The 21,255-nt window shown below is 38.9% G+C and overlaps 1 protein-coding gene and 1 long non-coding RNA gene across 2 annotated transcripts in view; one reads left to right on the forward strand and one right to left on the reverse strand.

Moving 5' to 3' along the window:
- Positions 1–3,666, reverse strand: part of LOC137295485 (uncharacterized) — a 48,114-nt gene extending 44,448 nt beyond the window's left edge. Inside the window, exon 1 of the long non-coding RNA XR_010957582.1 lies at positions 3,563–3,666. This is a non-coding gene — a long non-coding RNA (uncharacterized lncRNA). The remainder of the gene's footprint in view (positions 1–3,562) is intronic.
- Positions 3,667–3,953: 287 nt separating this feature from the next.
- LOC137295406 (zinc finger protein 658B-like) lies at positions 3,954–19,586 on the forward strand. Its single transcript, XM_067826755.1, has 2 exons — positions 3,954–4,179; positions 14,207–19,586. The coding sequence occupies exon 2, from the start codon at positions 14,709–14,711 to the stop codon at positions 16,074–16,076; it is 1,368 nt and encodes a 455-aa protein (XP_067682856.1). The 5' UTR covers positions 3,954–4,179; positions 14,207–14,708; the 3' UTR covers positions 16,077–19,586.
- The last annotated feature ends 1,669 nt before the right edge of the window (positions 19,587–21,255 follow it).

Raw genomic sequence — 21,255 nt, forward strand, 5'->3', positions numbered from 1 at the left:
TCCAATCATGCGTAATGTATCACCATTGGCTTCCATCCTTATACCCAATCATGTACATCGTCCTTATCTCCTATCTGTGTTTTGTAAACATATCCTATCATCTGTAATGTATTACCATTGGCTTCCATCGCTGTTATCATAACTGTCGGCTTCCTATCAGTGCTTGTTTATACTGGCTTCCAGCTTTCGTTAATTCATTCCACTTGTTACTTTGTTACTGCTTTATCTGCACATATAAATGTAGCTCTGTACCCCATTCTCAATCACCTGATGAAGGAGTAAGCATTAACTCCGAAACGTTTTGTTCTCTTATAAAGAAGTTGATATCCATAAAAATCTTCATTCTTAAACACAAGGTGATTCAAGTTCTTTACCACGATACAGCATAATGGCATTTGTAAAAAAGAAGATGGAGCGAAGAACCTTGAAAATGGTTTGAAAATAACAAACAACAAACAAGACACACACATGCGCATATGTGGGTCTACAAAAACAATGATGACCAGGACATACTTGCACAAAGTAACCTTACTGACAATGATAGTAACTCCCATTCTCCAACATAGGTTTAAGATAGTCATAGCCCTAACATCGCTTTGTGCAAATGGGCACATTTCGTATGCAAATGAGGCAGACATAATTTTTTTCTCAATATGTCTTAAATAGGTAAGACACTGAAATGAAATAAATATAACTAATATATACTAAGAGAGGAAGATAAGAACTGGTTTTGAGTATAAGAATAAATATGATGAAAAGATAAAAAGGTAGAGAGAAAACCAATGGAAAGAGAAGTTAGGGATTTGGCGACATCATCTACGAAGAACATGAGTTAACTTCTACCAAGTTCGATTAGAGCCATATAAGCAGAGATAGGGAAACTATACTTGTTCAACAAAAGGGATTTATGAGCAATTGCATTACTACTCAGTGAAACTAGGAAAATATAAGCGCTAGTAGCAGATGGTATAGAGCCAGCACTTAGTAATATTAGGTAAATGAGTTGCTAATTTCAAGCTTGACTGCTCTCATTACAGAGATGCTTATATACTCTTATGTTGCAGGTTTCGTGGGATGATTCCTGCTGTACTTGCCACTGGACTGCTGATCTGGTGTACTAGTGGGAGGTGATACTAAGACTAGTGTGGTGGACATTTAAGTGGGAAAAGTAAGGACACTGACCGGTAGACCAGCGGGAGGTGTTTCCAGGACCGATGAGGTGGACAAATGTAGGGGGTGGGGAGTGAGGAACTGATAGGCCGACCTCAGAGTGTCAGCAGCAAAATAAAGTGTTTCATGTTTGTGAATTTCTGCCTGCTTTAATAAATATGTGTCCTAAAGTTTATTGTGTTCTGTTGTGATTCAGGGCTCCTTTCACGAAGCAACCTTTACAAAGGTTAACCTTAACATTGCACTTAGGTTACCTTACACTTAGGTAACCTTAGTGCTGTGTTTAGTTAAGGTTGCTTAGTGAAAGGAGTGCCAGCTCATCACTGACCACATGCATAGTCATTGGTGCTTGCCATAAAAGGCGATCAGCTGGATCGGGAGGTCAGGCTCGCTGACTTGGTTGACACGTCATCGGTTCCCTATTGCACAGATCGATGTTCGTGTTGTTCATCACTGGATTGTCTGGTCCAGACTCTATTATTTACAGACCGCCGCCATATAGCAGGAATATTGCTGAGTGCGGTGTAAAACTAAACTCACTCATAGTCATTGGTGGATGCAGGGGTATGCATGTGGGACAGACTGTTGTCCCAGCCAAGACTGAGGAGTTAACCTTAGGTCTAAGAACCTTACATAGAGACACGTTGGGCCACCATTTGTGCTGGTGTTTTGACTGCATATGTATGGTTGGGGATGGATGGCTTGGCCATGACCTCCCTGTTTTGTCGATCATAAGCTGACCGATATTCTAGGTCGATGACACACAAGGATCTTCTGAAGTCTGCAAATTTGTTGAACAGGGATGGGTGTCAATCCGTTTTGTACACTGGAGATGTAGGCACCAGACGGGATAGCAACATGAAAATCTATTTAGACCGGTAAACTTTAATGGGGGTTTCAGAGGGGGGTATTTTTAAAGTAAAGCTGGTGGAAAATTGCCATCCCTGTACTCAGTATTCTGTCCAGTTTGATGATTGACTATGTCTTGTGTTGTGCTGATGGCACTTAGTTATAGTGTACCAACGTCTTCATGCTTAAGCTTATAGCACACATAAGTCTACCAGTATTTGAATGGTAGAGCCCATAAGGAGGTGTGTGTGTGTGTGTGTGTGTGTGTGTGTGTGTGTGTGTGTGTACTTTTTGGGTCAATTCGATGAGTTGTGACACTTAAGCATGATTACTAGTTCTGCCATCATGGAGTTGGTTATCACTATGTTTAATAGTGACATCACAAACTAAATAATAATTATATTGAGACTCATGCCACAGATTAGTGGATGAAGGTGGGGTATGAGTGGTAAAATTGAGGGTGTCACAACTGAAACTGTTGTTCCACCAAGAATATATAGAGCATGTGAGGGTTTGGGGAGACTCCAGGATTAGATGTTGTCATTCATGCCTTGTGGATAGACCGTCTTCACACAGATGTTGCACCTTATTTAAAACACTTCCTTACCTGCTAAAAATAAGACGAAAGTTACACATCACTAACTGAGCAAGTTAACTGCTTAAAGTTTGGAGGAAAAAATGCTTAAATAAAGAAACTTGCAGTAATTCACATTTCCACTCAAAATGTTCAAATATTTATGGAAAGGTCTACGGATATGAGTAGACAAGCATATCACTGAACCAATGTAAACATCAGAACTCAATTTGGTAATAGGCTTAAGGTTATAATAACGTGATTACCGAAACAGAATAAACACAGATGACTCATGCAATATTGGTGGCAAATTGTAATGGGCAATTGAAGAAAATACTTTGCATAGAACAAACACAGTTTGACACCCGACACAAATCATTCAGGACAAGCTGTATTTATTCCTGGAGGATGCATCGTGTGAGTAGACTCACTGGCAGCTTTTGTAAGACAAATGTCGAGTGTTGAAACTGAAGTTAGCTGATTATATACATTACTCTTTTGGTAACAAATTATGGATGTGCATCTGAGAGTATATATGATGTAAATTTATACCATGAAGTTAATTGTATTTTGACAAACATGGAAACATCACTTTGCCATAAATAAAAAAGTTTACTTTGAAATTGTGTAATGATGTATCTTCTGTAAAGAATGGTCCATGACGAAATTTGATGGAAAATGGAAATATTTGAACAATTAGTCACTTTGCTAATTACATGTGAAAAGGTTGATTAGTTTATAATACAGCAGATATCAGAAACAAACAAAGGCAGACAAATAGCATACACACAATGCCTGTTGATGAATGATAATACATTGGAACATAGCTAAGTTGACTGTTGTATGGTTTTAGCTAGGTGTATTCATCATTTTATATATTTTACGAATTACAGTGCAAAGTAACAAACTGCAAGGTTGGAGGAAAACATCATGAATAAGGTGGTTACTGTAAACAAGTAATATACTGACCAGTAAAACAACTGTCAAATATACTAGACTTAATATCTTCCTCTTCCGTTTGTTCATGTGCCTTCATGAACGAAAATTCTTGTCAGTCAAAATGCTTTGTGTTAAAGACAATATACCATACTTATGGCTGTTACGAAGGAATCGCTTTCACAGTTGTGAGGAACAGTTTGCAACACCCAACCCTACTGGACAATATGCTTTCCAATCATGAAATGAAGCTCAGGATTTGCCTCGCTCACATGTAAGGAGACTAGTCATTTTCTCTATGTTGCGCAACAGATTTACGCACTGTTTGCCTGTGATGGCAGCAATGTGCAGGTTTACAGTAAACATAGACTGGCCCCCGGCACCTGTTTAGTTATCAGCTTGGTTCCCTGGGTATTCTGCGCTGGCGCCACACCGCCTCCGCAACATTATGAGGGTCGTGGAGGAGAGAGGCAGAAAACAGCCTTTCGTAAAAATAGTTACATCCGCGCTCGCAACAGGATACCGTTTAGCGCATGCTCATGTTCCCTGAGAGGATGTAAAATAGCGACGAATATCTCATGAATCTGGTGGGAAAAGAATTCACCTTCACCCCGGAGTTGAGAGGTAGTACATAGTGGTTCCGCTCAAACGTAAGTAAATGCAGCAGACTACAGTTAGAAGAGGGAGCATTCAGTAACACTCTTGGAGTTGTGCCTGGCTGTTCGGGATCGTCCGTGTCTAGATGTGTGTCCGTTCGCCATTTGTGCTACAGTCAGTGGCCCAAAGTCTGTTCGCATCGCGACGTCACGGCTGTCCATAGCAAAGTCTGGTCCCTTCTTTAAATTCATATATCTATGTAAGTAATGGTTAGAGAGCAGTTTACCGGGCGCGCGACCCGGGGACTGCTGAGCGCTTGCGAACGGGCGCGCTATAGCGAGAGCGCTCTGTAGAGCTACAGATCTGTCTCACTGTACCGCGCTGCTGTATCGTTAGCCTTTGGGCACCCCACTCTCGCAAAGATACAAAGTGTTCACTACATGAACACTATGCAGCACCTCCATAGGCCGCAATGGTGGAAATCCTTTGTCGAACTTTTGCGCAATCGTTACGACTATTGCGAACGAAAAACATATATGAATGGCTTCTTTGTACTTATACCTACATGTGTGCCCTAGTTACGTTATCAAAATATTCCAAAATAAATATTTGCACGCCATCAAACATCTCAGGCGATCACTCGCATATGAGCGGCGCCATTTTATATCACGTGACGCGAAGGGCTTCCCTCCTTAAAATAGTAACACACGTGTTCCACACCTCGCTGTTTGTTTACAAACAATTTTCATACATTCTTAAAAAATCGAAAGGACTGTGCGGAGACTTTTGTTTCCATGTAAGACTGACTAACCCTGCTCTTTTTCACTTAGTCCAATCGTTTCCATAAAAAACAAGAAAAATTAAAATGCAAAATATCTGCAAATAGCGAAAGGCACCACTTTAGACTCTGATCCACATTTATTCCAATTTATGCTGAAAAGTAATAACCGATTTTAGAGCTATGCTCCAGAAAACGAAATGATGACGGACAGACGCATGGAAAAAAAATCATCAGGAAGAAAACACCAGGTCATGTATACTTGTGGAAAATCCCCAAGGGTCAAGTTAGGGATCCGGAAACCAAGGGTATGAGCATTCAATCTGCATCAAAGGTTACTGTCAAAGATTGTTATCAAAAGTAATTATATATTTGGCACTGAAACATTTCTATCCCTCGCAACGCGATTTGCAGAGGCATTAAAACTGACTCCGTCTGTGCGTCCGTGCACATTTGTCTTTAAATCGTTCTGTATCCCTTCACCAAAATTGGCACATAGACAGATCTGGAGGTGTACTGGTTTTGATAGCCTTGGATTTCTGAATACAATGTCTTGGCGTTTTCATGGCAACAAGTTTGTCTTCGACTGACAAATGTGACCATGTTCTTTTCCGGAGCAGAACTCAAAACCCGTTCACTGTTTCCTCACCATTTTTGTACATACGTATATCTTGTGAACTGGTGCCTATGAGTAGTGCTGGATACAAAATATGTTTCGGATAATTTTGTGTGTGTGTGTTTCCATGGCAACTGAAGTTGGTGGTATTGCTCCTTTCTGGAGCAGAACTCAAAATACTTTCAATACTTTCCTTCCACTTTGCTATATACACGCCAAAACATGTTAAATAAACACAACTTGTAGACATATTTATGAAGACTCTTTTGCCATTGCGAGGGATATTGTAGTGAACGCTATGTATCTTAGCTAGGGATATTGATGACTGCACCATAACTTCATGCAGGCAATATACAGTGTAACTTCAAAGGCAAATGAAATCATAACCTTTGATTCAGAATAAACTTCATGTACAATTTCATATACTTATTTGCACCTTGAAAAGCATACTTTTCTGAACTAATACTTCATTGATAATTTGGAAATCCTGCTATCTGGGCTGTCAAAAGGAAGAGGTACTGTCATGTTTGCAAATGGAATTTCTTCAACTGACCGAACAATTAAAGCCTTCTGTCCAGTGGTGTGTGAACAAGAGTTAAATATGATATTTGGCATTGTGACCCTAACCTTTTAACAATTAATTTCTAGATGTATTCCCTTATGTTAGCATTTGTATATTTCTGAACTGAGACTTCATTGAAGTATATTAGTGACTTAAGAAATAAAAACCTTTTTCATCAATGATATATGAACAGGAGTTTAAATATGATATTTGCCTTTGTGCTGTACTTTGAATGATCCTTCCCCGTTTAACAATTGCTTCGTAGATGTATCCCCTTATTTTGGTATTTGTTTATAATTGAAACATAACAAACACTGATTTGCTACTTATTTGCTAATATGGAAAAGAAGAGATGTGCAGCAAGGATTGAAGTTGGGTACTTGAAACCTAACACAACATGGAAATATTAAAAGTGATATTCAGGGCAGTAGAAATGTGAACTGATGAATGTTAACGTTTTTTTAATTTATTTTTTTATGCATTAATGGAATCCAGAGATAATTAATTCGTTAACTCATTAATTATTTAGTTCCTACATTCAATATGTGTTATTAGTAAACTATGTTTTGTAGTCAAACCTTTTAGGAGTAGGACAGAAACACCAGTGCACTGTCAAGGTTTCAGCAATGATCCAATATAATGAATATTGTAGAAAGCATTGAAAACTCCAGAGCAATTCCTTTCCAAACAGTTGTTGAAAGGGCTAGGTGGTCAGTCAGTCTTGACTGGGAACGAAAGTCTCCGCACAATCCTTTTAATTATTTGAAAATGTATGATAACTTGTTATAAACAAGCACCGAGGTGTGGAACACGTGTGTTACTATTTTAGGGAGGGTAGCCCTTCGCGTCACGTGATTTAAAATAGCGCCGCTCATGCAATCGATCGCTTGAGATGTTTGATGACTTGCAAGTATTTATTTTGGAATATTTTGATAACGAAACTAGGGCACACATGTAGGTATAAGTACAAAGAAGCCATTCATATATGTTTTCGTGCGCAATAGTCGTAACGAGTGCGCAAAAGTGCGACAAAGGATTTCCACCATTGCGGCCTATGGAGGAGTCAGTCATGGAGTGGAGGGAATTTGAGAAATATCTAACTACAAAACAACGTAAAAGTATCAAAACTGTAAAAAAAACCCATTTAACTTCACTCATTTGTAAAAGTACCAGCAAGTATCATGTCTCAATACATCTTTCAATAAATTAAGAGTAAATCCACACTCAAAAGTGTTACTTGCTACAATTGTGTCTGTGATAGGGCCCATTGTACCATCAAGTAGAGAATCCTGCAAAAAGAATGAAATATTGTACAGACAAATGTATTTCTTAATATATTCCATGCAAATATTTGACAGGAGGTAATTTCAGATGAAAAATGAAAGACTTTCATGAACACGCAAAAGTGAAGAGTTATGTTTACAAAGAGGGAGTAAATAAGCAAGGTTTGTTAAATTACATTACCTCCACAATGAAACCCTTTTAGGTCCTTGAACTTGGTCCAGGTGTCTGGAGAGTTGGGTCCACTGTAACAACACACAAATTAATGCAGTGTTGTACCAAAAAGCTTTTACAAGTAAGCATAGTGAAAAATATCAAGATGTGTAGTACGTTTTGAACAATTCAAGATTTATTTATTAAACACTAACAAAAAACAGAAAAGTATATTTTTTACAACCAACCTAAAATTTATGGTATCTTGCATCTTTAAGCCATGCTTTTAGTCGTAATAAAATCAATGTAAATTACCACTTGCCTACAAGTTAAGTTGAGTGATGAGTGTAAATGAAATTTTGCTAAAACTACTTTAACACTGTTAGTAGTGAATTTGTAAATCTAACACTCAAAAATACATTAGTGTCATGCCAAGAAAGTGTCAGTCTAAAACTAAAGAAAATACGTAAGTGGCATGCCAAGAAAGTCTTAGTTTGGGTTTTTCATTGGTTTTTGTGTTATACGAGTAGGACAAGATAATGCAAATCACTTTTCACAGAAGACAGTTTCAACACTTGTGCCTCACCAACTAGTTTCAGATCTCCTTTTTCGTAGTCCTCTTGCAGCTTGTAAGTATAGATCCCGCCATCTCCCTCATACTTCACATTATACCATTCAGGGAACCCTCTGACTGTATCAGTGACTTTTCCTTGATAGTCGACCTTTTCTCTCTCCTGTTCGAAGGTGTGCATAACAGTTTTCCCAACAAGCAGTGGATTTCCTTTCTTGATAACTTGTTCTTCACTTTTTGAAGAGAAAGTTGATCCAATAAGTTTCATGAGGTTGGCCGTGAGCTCTTTAAGTGTGAGATCCCTCCTATTCTTGGATAAACTGAATATGGTTTTATCCTCATGTTGCTGCTGTGAGAATATTTTCCTGAACTTAAACTGTGACTGGAAGGCGCGCTGCCACTCCTTCTTGTTCTTATAGGATTTTGCCTTGATGAGAACTTCTTCCTCAGTTTGCAACAAACCATGATAAATTATCTCATTGGTTAAGCGTTCCTTTTCTTGCAACTCGCGTTGTCTCTGTCTAGCAATCTCCTCCCTTTGCCTTGCTAAGGCTTCCTGCCGCTTTCTCTTAATGGTGTCCTCTCTGGTCTTGAACCGCTGCTGCATTGCTTTCGTCAACCTTCTTGACAAGGGATGCTCATTCAGTTTCTGACTTAGAGTTTATCCACTGTAAAGTCTGGTTTAGAGAGAAAATCATGTATGCTTCATTGGCTAGTGTTGAGGCATTTGGTCTCATTGTAGTCAAGTTATGTAAGATCCCAAAGACTGCTTCTGAAAACTTGTTGTGCTTTGGTCCTCTCTCTCAACCCCTTTGAGGGATCGCTGAATTCGCCGCCTGACAAATGGCTTTTCACAGATTTTTTCAGATAAAGAACCCATACCGTAAAGATCATCTGAAGTATTTCAACAGCTTCATCATCATAGGGACTCTCTGCAAAGAGACAGGCCCACACTGCATCTTCTCTTCTCATTTTACTACTCCCATGTGATGTGGTACGAGGGGATGTCAATACGTTCTGAGCCTTGAGCATTTTTCATACCCAGGTGTCACAGCCTATGGTACTACATTGAACCTTGGGGTGTAGCTGATGTCATATATAAGTTTTGGTATCCTACTCTCAGAAGTTATTGAACAGCTCACATTGACAGAAAGAGAATAAAGTGAATAAAATTGAGTATAGAGCAGTAATTAAGTTTTTAGTGCTTGAAGGAAACTCGGCGAAGAACGTTGATAAGGCTTTCAGCAGTTTATGGGAAGTCTTCCCCTTCATCTGCTACCATCAAACGATGGGTCAATGAATTTAAGCATGACAGAGAGATTCTTGAAGATGACCCCCATCCAGGTCGCCCAACAACAAACACTAGTCAGGAAAACATTGACAGTGTGCACTGACTTGTGCTGGAAAATCGTCGAATCACACTCCACGAGTTAGAGGAGACCACAGGCATTTCACACAGATCCGTCGAGACAATTCTTCATGAACATCTCGTCATGTCTAAGGTGTGTGCAAGATGGGTGCCATGAATGCTTACAGATGAAATGAAGCAAACAAGGGTCACCATAAGCAACTCCATGCTAACCAGATACAACAAGAATCAAGAAGATTTTCACTTTAAGCTAGTAACCTGTGATAAAACCTGGATCCACCACTATGATCCTGAGAGCAAACAAGAATCCATGGAATGGAAACATGTCGTTTCTCCAAGGAACAAAAAGTTCAAACCCTCCAGATCAGTGCAGAAGCTAATGGCGACAGTCTTCTGGGATAGCAAAGGCGTCATCCACATAGATTACTTACCAAAAGGAGGAACTGTGAATGGTTAATATTACGCTAACTTGTTGAGGCAAGTGCGACAGTCAATCAAGGAGAAGCGCTGTGGCAAGATCAGACTATGGTATTCTTCTACATCAAGACAATGCTCCAGTACACACCTCTCGCGTTGCAGCCGCTGCTGTCCAGGAATGCAGGAACGAAATCTTGCCGCATTCCCCCTACTCTCCAGACCTGACACCAAGTGCTTACCATCTGTTCCCAAATCTCAAGAAACACTTGCGTGGTCGTAGATTTCAGGATGATAATGAGCTTATTGCTGCTACTGAGGCTTGGTTTGAGGACCAAAATGGCGCCTTCTACAGAGATGGCATCAGCGCCTGGCACAAAAGATGGAACAAGTGTCTTGACTCACAAGGGAACTATGTTGAAAAATAAATGTGGTTCATACCAATATTTTGTGTTTTTCTATGCAAGGCTCAAAAGTTATTGACATGCCGTCGTATTTGCTGTCTGCAAGTTTGGATATAACATCATCAAGGTTTGAAATCCTGTGGTGTTCCCTGAGTACTGCTTTATTAAGTTCTTTGGGATCAAGACAAATTCGGACCTTGTTCGATTTCGGCTTCTCAGCTACTACCATTGATTTCACCAAGGGGGTTGGCGCATCAACTTTGATAAGGTCACTAGTGTTCTCCGCTGAAGGCAACAGTGATATTTCAGTTTTTGTGCAGATGCTGTGTTCACCTGGGAATAGTCCTAGGCCTTCAAATACATCTGCATATTTATCTATTACTTCAACTTGTTTGTCAACAGTGCAGAGGACTTGGGGTATGTTTAGTATCAAACATGTCTGTAGACCTATTATTGGAGGGCCTTTAGTGTCCAGTACAATGAACTCTTCAGTTGATGTCATGTTCTTGTGTGTGCAATCCAGTGTTACTTTCCCACGCTGGCCTTGTATTCAGACTCCCACCATATGCAAGAAGATTGGAGTGTACTGGTTCTATGGCTGTGGTCTTGTTTATTTCCTTACTTGGGTAAAGCTTTTCTGGAATGATATTCATCATTGCCCCTGTATCAGTTTTGTAGGTTACTTCACTTGTGGCATCTTGTTGGCAGAGCTTTAGGTTCACGATTGCTTGATCGTCATGTTTGACGTCTTTATCTGTAGCATCTATGGAATCTATGTACAGTTCATGGCAGAGGGCTGCAGCAAGGTTCCTGTGGCATCTTGACCTCCCTGACCAAGGAAGGTCCCCCTGGCAACGATGCTGTACCGGTGGCTTGTATTGCTGAAAATAACACATCAGTGGTCCAAAACTCGGTCACTGATAGCCAATGGCATCTACCAACTACGTGTACACAAGACGGTATTTAGATGGCTTTCAGCCGTGATATAATCCTACTTTGTCAAGATGCGGAGTGCGTGTACAGTCGTGCCCCGTATCCGAACGCTTGTGTTTAAATTGAAATCGTCCGGATAGGCGAATTTTTGAATATCTGAATCACGGACAAAGACACGTACATAGAAACGAACATGGTAGGCATGAGACATAATCTTTATTGATTACACATAAATAAATATCAGTACATACACATTACAATGTCTCAGACACGAACTTCCTTGCGATACATGGGTGGGAGAGGTGGCACCTGCTCAACATCATCATCATCGTCAGCCCCTCTGTCGGAACACACTGCTTTGAGGATGTCAGTGTCATTCAAATATTCGCCAGTCACTTCGTCAGTAATTATAATGACCTACTAATTGGCACGCCTCAAAATTAACTCGGTGTCATCTTGCTGCTCAGAGGTAATTAATCTTCTCACTCTCCCAAGACTGTTGACTTCTTTCATGTTACGGCTCGTGAGGCCCTCGGTAATCACGCATGTAAACATACAGTGCTCAGCCATCCGGATATATTAGACAAACTATGTACATAAATTGGTGTTTTGTATGTGAAAATGACCGTACAGTTACGGAAACCAGATTTCCGGATAAGTGAGTAATTTTACAATTTTCGTGCGGAAGGTGAGTTTTCCAGATATCGGGGCACAACTGTATTGTAGAGGGTGTCTCTTACTTGGTACATAATACTGAATTTGAATGGGCATCATTCATACTGTCTCCATGTGAATTTTAGTATTTAACTCACAGTTAGTAACACCATTTGACAACACCTGAAACAATTCCCAAAATATGCTTGTGTTTTCAAATTGTAAGCTATTATTTGGGTACTGACTATTTGTGTTGAGAAGAGGCAGCCTTTAAAAATGGTAAAGATTGGGGTAGAAATATCAAGTTTTTACACGTGCATTGGGTGTGTGTGTGTGTGTGTGTGTGTTTGTGTGTGTGTGTGTGTCAAAATATTTGTGCAAAAAGATGATGCTTTACAAATTATGCGGTGACGCTTCATTGATTTTCTTCATTTGCAAAGGGGGATATCACTTGCTTTGCACATACATTATAGGGAGGTCATTTACATTGTGCATGCTTCTCCACAAATATCACCAACTAACCCCCCATTAATTATGAATGTTGACTAAATATGTAGAAATTATAAACTGTTTGTGGGCTTATTTATCTGTGAATGGGTGTAATAAATTTTGTTGAATATACTGAGTCAACGAGTCGTTTATTCAATAAAACAAACTTATGTGTCAAATCCTCAAAAACGATCCATTGCTATAACATTTAATTTTTTCCACTGTATGCCACAATCGTATAAGCTATGAGAATTTATAATGCACCACTTCAAATTTATTATATAAATATCATAATTATTGGTTGATTACTAATTAGCAATTATTTTCACTTGTATTGCTGAAAATAAAACATCAATGGTCCAAAACTCGGTCACTGATAGCCACACAAGAATGTATTTAACGAAAATTGAAGCACTTATGTTCGCGTAATTAGGTCAGCGCTGACTTTATTTAACAGTATTTTCAGTGTAGCGCTATTTTCAGTGTACACTAAACCTTTGTTCTAACCACTATTTCAATGCCATTAATGCTCTGTGTAATGTGACATAATGGGCATTAAATGATTTGATGAATTTTCAAAGCAACTGTTCAATAAGAAATTTCGAGAAATGGCAATATGAATGAACTGCAGTAATAATCAATAAGCATTATGCCTGACATCACATAGCTCTTCTTTGTTTGACCACAGTCTTCGGTCAGGGCAACATCAAGCTTCCATAATTGAAAACTTAAGAATAACAGAGTAAAAAGTAGGTTTAATGTTGATTTAACTTTAGGCTTGGCGATAGTCAGGTCTACGTGCCAGTATCAGAGAGATATCTACTGTTGAACCGTCACTACTGCAGTGCTCCAAGCAGTCAAGGGGGCATAACTCCAGAAGTGTTCCCCATTAGAGACAGACAGGTACACAGGCATAGAACAATGCTGCAAATCCTATGCCAAGATCTGATCGGATCGTTTGTCTGTGTTGGAAGCGAAGAGGAAATACCACATATTGCAGGTCCGATTCATGTGAATTCGGGGTGACTCCGAGCCCGACATGGCCGAAGTCTTCAAGAACCTTCTGTCTCACCAACTGAGAGAAACAAATCCTAGAGTGATCATGCCACACCTTCTGTGAGCACTACCAGATCTCTCGCCAGTTTAGCAATCTGCAAAGCAAACTCCAGCAATGTGTAGCGAAAAAACAAGCACCAAACAAAGCCTGGCATACTCCAAGCTAATTGTAGCAAAAAGTCAAGCAAACACCAAGGAAACAACAAGCAAATTACAAGAGCAAGAGCAAGAGCAAGAACAAGAACACTATTGCAAATACCTGGGATTTTGCTTGTATTTGGGGTTCCCGCATGTGTTTGCAGTTAGTGATTTTTAGGACTATCAAAATTTAGGGCGTTCACATCCTTTTTGTTTGTAGTATATATTCCCAAATATATCATATGTTATGTTGTATAATGAAGGAAAAACATTCATTGTGAACGAAGGTCTTTGTAGAGTTCAATTCAACCCATAAGGATAATCACGGAAACTTCATATATGTTCTTTACCCAATTGAATATACAGGTTCTCTTAAACCTATTGCACTATGTATGATATGAAAATGTATTTCGATATACTGGTACTTAGGTAATACTGAGTAGTCCAAATATACTGATGTCAATATTGGAGCTAAATGGAATAATATTCAATAGATACATTGGTTTTAATTCATTTTGCACAATGCAGTATATCATCTGCCTGCACATAACTTTGTCAGACATCTATTTAGTGTTTTGTTTTGACATGTCATAACATCATTATATGTATGGTCCTTGCACAAATTGATATTTTAAGAGTGTCATGACGTTTCTTGTTTTCAGCAAACACCCCAACGTCCACATGTTGATGAAGAAACTTGAAACTCACAGAATCATTTTGTGTCACTGAAACAAATGGAAACTGTTGAAGTGGTTTTCTGAAAACAGGAGATCTCAAGAAACATTTTTATTGACTACTTGCAAACAGGTGATTACAAGAAGGGCCCCATCATTAGAACCCTTGAAACTGGTGATCTCAAGAAAGAACTCGCAATTGGAACCCTGGAAACTGGTGATGCCATGTAAGAACCCATTATTGGAAAGCTGAAAATAGGTAATTTCATGTGAGAACATGTTATTGGGAACCTGGAAACAGATGGTCATGACACAAAGTGGTCCAACAAAGCAGTGTCATATAAATGTTGTGTGAGTTCTCAAACATTTTGCAAATCAGGGAGCTGGCTAAGGCACATGCTCTTTCATGGTGATTTGAAGACTTGTGCTGAATGAGAGTGTGCTGAATGTTGGGAAAACACTCACACTATCAGGAAATCTTCAGAGACACATGAAGATGAATCAGTGCAATGTGTGTGAAAAAACATTTACAAGACCTAATCTTGTGCAGAGACATATGTTGAGTCACAGTGAAATCAAGCCTTATGAATGTGTTGCATGTGTGAAAACATTTAAACGATTAGGCACTTTGAAGGTGCACATGAAGAATCACCGTGAAATCAATCACAGTGAAATCAAACCCTATCAGTGCATTATGTGCAAAAAATCGTTTACCCACTCTTGTGGTCTGGAACTACACATGAGGATCCACACTGGAATGAATCCTCTTAAATGTGATGAATGTGGAAAATGTTTTACACAATCAAATAGTCTGAAGATACACATGAGGATTCACAGTGGAATAAAACCTTATGAGTGCAATTTGTGTGAGAGAACATTCACACAGTCAGGCGACCTTCAGATACACATGAGGATTCACAATGGAATAAAGCCATTTGAATGTGGTGAATGTGGAAAGAAATTTAGACATTCAAGTACTCTGCGGAAACACATGAGGCTTCACAATGGAATCAAGTCATATGAATGTGTTGAATGTGATAAGAAATTTACAAATTTAAATACTCTGCAGTATCACATGAGAATTCACAGTGGAATCAAGTCTTATGAGTGTACTGAATGTGGAAAAGAATGTACACATTCAGCTCACATGCGTGCTGACATGTCGATTCACAGTGGAATCAAGCCTTATGAGTGTGGTGAATGTGGAAAAAAATTTGCACAGTTAGGTCATATGCAGGCTCACATGTCGATTCACGATGGAATCAAGCCTTATGAGTGTGTTGAATGTGGGAAAAAATTTGCACAGTTAGGTCACATGCAAGCTCACATGTTGATTCACAGTGGAATCAAGCCTTATGAGTGTGCTGAATGTGGAAAAAAATTTACACAGTCATGGAATATGCGGGCTCACATGTTGATTCACGTCAAGCCTTATGAGTGTGTTGAATGTGGGAAAAGGTTTGCACGATCAGGTCGTCTGAAGTCACACATGATGCTTCACAATGGAATCAAGCCTTATGAATGTGCTGAATGTGGGAAGAAATTTGCACAATCAAGTCGTCTGAAGTCACACATGATGCTTCACAGTGGAGTCAAGCCTTATGAATGTGCGGAATGTGGAAAGAAATTTATACAGTCACGTACTCTTAAGTCACACATGTTGAGTCACCGTGGAATCAAGCCTTATGAATGTGCTGAATGTGGGAAGAAAGTTACACAGTTAAGTAGTCTGAAGTCACACATGACTCTTCACAGTGGAATCAAGCCTTATGAGTGTGTTGAATGTGGGAAAAAGTTTGCAAAATCAAGCTATCTTCACAAACACAAGAAGACTCACAGTGAAATGAAACCTCATTAGTGCATTGTGTGTGAAAAACATTACCCACTGTGGGAATCTGCAAACAATCTACACAATCAAGGAACCTGCAGATACACATGAGCATTCACAGTGGAATGAAGCCTTTTGAATTTGTTGAATGTTGGAACAAATTTACCCATTGAAGTTACCTTCAGGACACTAGAGGATCCGAGGGGAATCGTCAATCAAACCTCATCGGTGCATTGTATGTGAGAAAATTTTTATATACTCCCATAGTTGAGGGTTGAGTCAATGTGTTGACTATGGGTAACGTTTCACAGTCTCATGTTGGCTGCAGAATCGCATGGCCATTCACATGAAAGTCTGTATGTGTGCAAGTCGCTGTGCATAGTGTTTCTTGTTTATAACCCCTCCATGTGAAGCTCAGCAGTAGTCAGTTAACAAAATGTCAGCATCAGTCCTACACAAATTATCAAATATAAAGTTAGTGTGCTGTGTCCGTACCAACCTTTCTTTCTGTGTACATTGTTTGGTCAAGTGCAGACAAGTGTTTAATCCAAGCAGGTGCGGCTTTTTCCACCAACTTTTGATAAAGGTCACATGCAACGTAAAACACAACTTTGCCGATTATGATAACCTTTGGAATGCACATACCGAAATAAATCATCAAAAATGCCAATTCAACCTATAAAGTTAAAAAAAAAAACATGATGAAGAAAAGCCCTCGAAATCAGAGTTCAAGCTATTCACTAAAGTTCCCTCAGCGCTGGGAAAAAGTGGTTTCAACAGGTGGGCTGCGCTGCGCTGCGCCCATAACGCATGCGCATTGTAAAGGTTCGTGGAGCTTGAAACAGTATGCCTTCCCTGAATTTTGGTTTTGTGCACAAACAAGTAAATAATCTACAACAAAAAAAAAAACACTTGTTGATTGTGGTAAGCAACCTCTGTCACTGAAAAAGCTCAATGTGTGGTTTATTGACACCAATATGTCTGTCAGCTAAAGACAATATGCAATACACAGCTTCAGTAATTGACCACATGCAGTTTGTACTTAAAGGTCACATGCAAGGTAGAATACAACTTAGATTCTGATACCTTTGTGTATGCACTTACCGAAGCAAATTATCAAAAATGCCAATTCAACCTATAAAGTTGGAAAAAACTCGATGAAAAAACCCCTGCGAAATCGGAGTTCAAATGATTCACTAAATTTCCTCCAACGCTAGGGGTGAATGTGATTTCAACAGCTGTGCTGCGCTGCACTGCACCAATGCTGACGCATGCGCAGTGAATGGGTTCGCAGAGCTTGAAACAGTATGCCTGCCCGGGGTATGAGGTCGTGAGCAGTTGTCTAATCTTGGTTGTGTACACAAACAAGTAATTAATATACTCGTGACATAAAAAACTTGTTGATTGTGGTAAGCAGCCCTGTCACAGAGAAAGATCAATGTCTGGTTCATTGACACCTATATGGCTATCTGCCTGTCTGCTAACGACAATATGCGATACACAGCTTCAATCATTGACCACAGGCAATTTGAACTTGATACGTATCAGGCTATACGCCATGAACAAAATTAAATGATTTATGACTCGTGCACCCGAGTCTTGTCTCTGCCACATTATGTAATTAGACAGGTGTGATGCTTGTACACAAGACATATTTTTATGTCTGTGGGTTGCAAACAAACTACGTCCATTTTTCTCGGATGACTGGATCTGACAGAAACTAGCTATATATAGTGCAAACTTTTGTCAGTTTCAAGTCCTGCTTTGTACTTGGACGAATGACAGTTTCCAGCCATGCAGTAGTTTACCATCTCTACAGAGATGAATTTTGACTGGATCGAACACAAATTCAAAGAACCTGTATCTACCCAGGATATAAACCCAGCATCTCTATATACATTCTTTATGGATAACAACTTCTTCTTGTGCATACGATTATGTTTGACAACTGTATATAAACCCACACTGAAACGACGCATCAAGTAGAATGAAAGAAGTTGTTATCCATAAAGAATCTTACTTTCTTGTGACTCGCCATACTTCTAAAATGCCCATCAAGCTGATCATCTTTCTGTACACATAATGAGCCCTCAGGGTATAAGCAAATGAACATTGCACTTTTGAATTGTGATTGTACGGTTATAATTTTGTTCATTTTTTTTATAAGCAGCAATGTATATTATATGTCATGAATAAGTGGTAATTGCGTTTTAATTATGTTTGATTTTCTGGTTGCATGTGACCTTTAAATAAGATTGAGGTCAACGTCATACCATCCTCTTCATCCTGTCACAAATGCTAAGACCTGACAGATATTTTGTAAGCAGCTGGTAGACGTTGACCGTAGACAAATTTTAGTAAGTAACTACCTTCTTACCACCTACCTCGGCTCGTTTAGTAAATTTTGCCAGCATAGGGTTGATAATGCATCGGTAACTTAATTTTAGAGAAATTTAATAATTGTAAAGGAGTAGACCTGTGAGGTATAAAATCTTGCTTGAATAAATCCAAAGAACTCATTGCTCTCTTCTTGTTTCAACGTAAGAAACACTTAACATTCTTGTGTAAATATCCTCATGAAAAGGTTAGAGTTAATTTGACATTCCTATGACACTGAAGCACTTTTCGAAATATCCTCCATTGTAAATGGTGGTTCAAGGTAAGGAATTTATTCTTGGGCACTGTCTAGTGATGTCTATGCACGTTGCATCTTGGGTACAGCAAGTTTTATGTCTTATGTACATAGGCATATTTCTTTTCAATGTTTCTAGTTACATATCAATATTCCCAGCCTTTGTCTAGTTTTATTTATTTTGCATGTTAGATCCATATGTGCAGATGATTTTCTTTCAGTAGCCTAGATCCCAGTAGCTTATTCCCAAGGACAGTCCGAGAATTTATTCAGTTATTTTGAGCAATGATGAAGTTGTGATCATGTGACAGACACCAGTTCTAAATAGTGAGTGAATGCTTAATCTTCATTAATGTGTTATAAATAGTTGTGATCTGAAACACTTCACTTAGAGTACAGGCATTTCATGCGATTCTTATGTGTCCAGAGTGATACCTTTTTAGTATTGGGTTTCACTGTGTATCTGGTGACTGTGTATTTGCATTCATGTGATCCTGTATAGGTAAACATTGTCTCTGTACCACTAAAGGATTAACACCCCAGTGTCACCCACAGGGTAAGGGTAATTGGAATAGTCCTTGTTATTCTCTGTATATAGTATAAAATATATTATGACAGATATGTACCACTGGTAGCAATGAATATCACTAGCACCACAAGTAGTGATTAATTAATTACTGTATTGAGAGCATGTAATTACATTTATAAGAATAATCTCATAAATGAATTATTCATGCAATCCAAACAATGATTTTACGCCTCACTGACAAAGTACTGATATGTGAGGTGAATGTGTCCGTGTATGGGAAAGATGTGTTATGTTTTTATGATATTATCTCATGTTATTGTTTTGTGTATTGAAGGATGTCAATACCACTCTTGCTGCCTATGCAAATAAAACCTCACTCCTATAGCCATTGTTTGAATGTCATTTATAGCTATCGCAACGCAATTATTTTACAAATACGATAGTCTGTCTGTCAGACAATATTCAAGCAGATTTGCCTCAGATACGCGCTCACACAAAATAGATTACATCAGCAAACAATTTTATTTTGATATACCCACCAACATGAATACGTTTTTGAATAATAAAATAAAACCCCCATGCAGAGGTATACCATACGGAACAGTTTATACGCGAATCATATTTCCTTCCTTAAAAATGGTATTGCCTTGAAATACCGTATAGTTTAAATACGCAATTGTAGTCTTCTTTCGCTCTTATTTAGCTGCTTAATTTTAAAAAATAGGCATAGTCAATGATCAGAGGGCCTAGTACTTTATCATACAGTTATGTAACTACGTTGGTTGTCTTGGAATGTAAAGCACAAAAGTGTCTTTGGTTTAAGTATAGCATTACATGTATACATGTCAAAACATTCATCGTTCTCCCCCAGTTAATCAAGACTGAAACAAGGTAGTAATGCAGTAATTAAAACATTATCCTCTGTCACTTTACATACCTTTGTATCGCTCTCTAATACCACATGCCGTATCTACCGATTTTTTGCATTGGGAAAATACATGACGGAATATGTCCACCCTGAGGACTTCTCGTATTTGCTCAAAGTATGTATTTTGACTACTGAAATTTATTTATACTGGTCGTAAATCCATGTTATACTTAATGCATTAAGGGCGACGTACCTGTTAGGGTTATAAATCCGTACCGTAGTTAAGGCAATAGGTACTATATATTGTAAGTGGTATAAATCCCGGAACGTATCATAATAGTCATAAATCCTTGCAGAAGTCGACGAATTTGGCACAGCATACCGTAACGGAATGTTAGGCGCTTCACCATGTACTTATCCTGAGTAATTGTGTTGATTAATATATCGGCGATGTTGTGTCATTTATCAGTACCGTACATACTCAAGGAAATTGTTTGTATTATGTTTCGTAAGCAGCAACCGTTTCTGCTGTACCACACATTGCTTATATACTATCCCTAAAACGAAACACATAAGCGATTTTTAAAATGTATTAAATACCTCTTGTGTTCAATCAACCGTCAAAATATGTAACGAAAGTGTTGATAACACGATTTTACACAGTTGTACGAGTAAAAATTGATTTTAGCTGAAAATGTTGAATTTGATGAAATTTCGCCACATTGCAATAGATATCACCTGCCAGCTGAATTTGTGCAGCAAAGAGCATGTACTATCTGTCAATGAAAAGCCAGATTACTTTCGGAAACTGACATTAGTGTTGAAGGATTTCAAGGTGAAATCACTTCTCCACGTCTTGACTCTGCAACTCTGAACATCGGCATTGAATGAATGCACGTTGGAGATTACCATTTTTCTGTTGCCAGGTGTCTGAATGTTAGTCTGGTGTCTGAATGTTAGTCTGATGTCTGAATGTTAGTCTGAACAAGATATAATGGCTTGCAGCTCGTTGCAACCAAATAGGTATAACATATGACCGTCCACGAACAGGCAGACCTCGAGGTGCCACTGGAGCCCAAGATCGGTACACCCGGGTACTACATTTGCGTGATCGGATGTGTGCACAACAGCCAAGGTGACTTCGGAGGATGTCCAGTCAAATTGCACGGCAACAACTTGT

Source organism: Haliotis asinina, chromosome 1, assembly GCF_037392515.1.
Source record: "Haliotis asinina isolate JCU_RB_2024 chromosome 1, JCU_Hal_asi_v2, whole genome shotgun sequence".
Lineage (NCBI taxonomy): Eukaryota > Metazoa > Mollusca > Gastropoda > Lepetellida > Haliotidae > Haliotis > Haliotis asinina.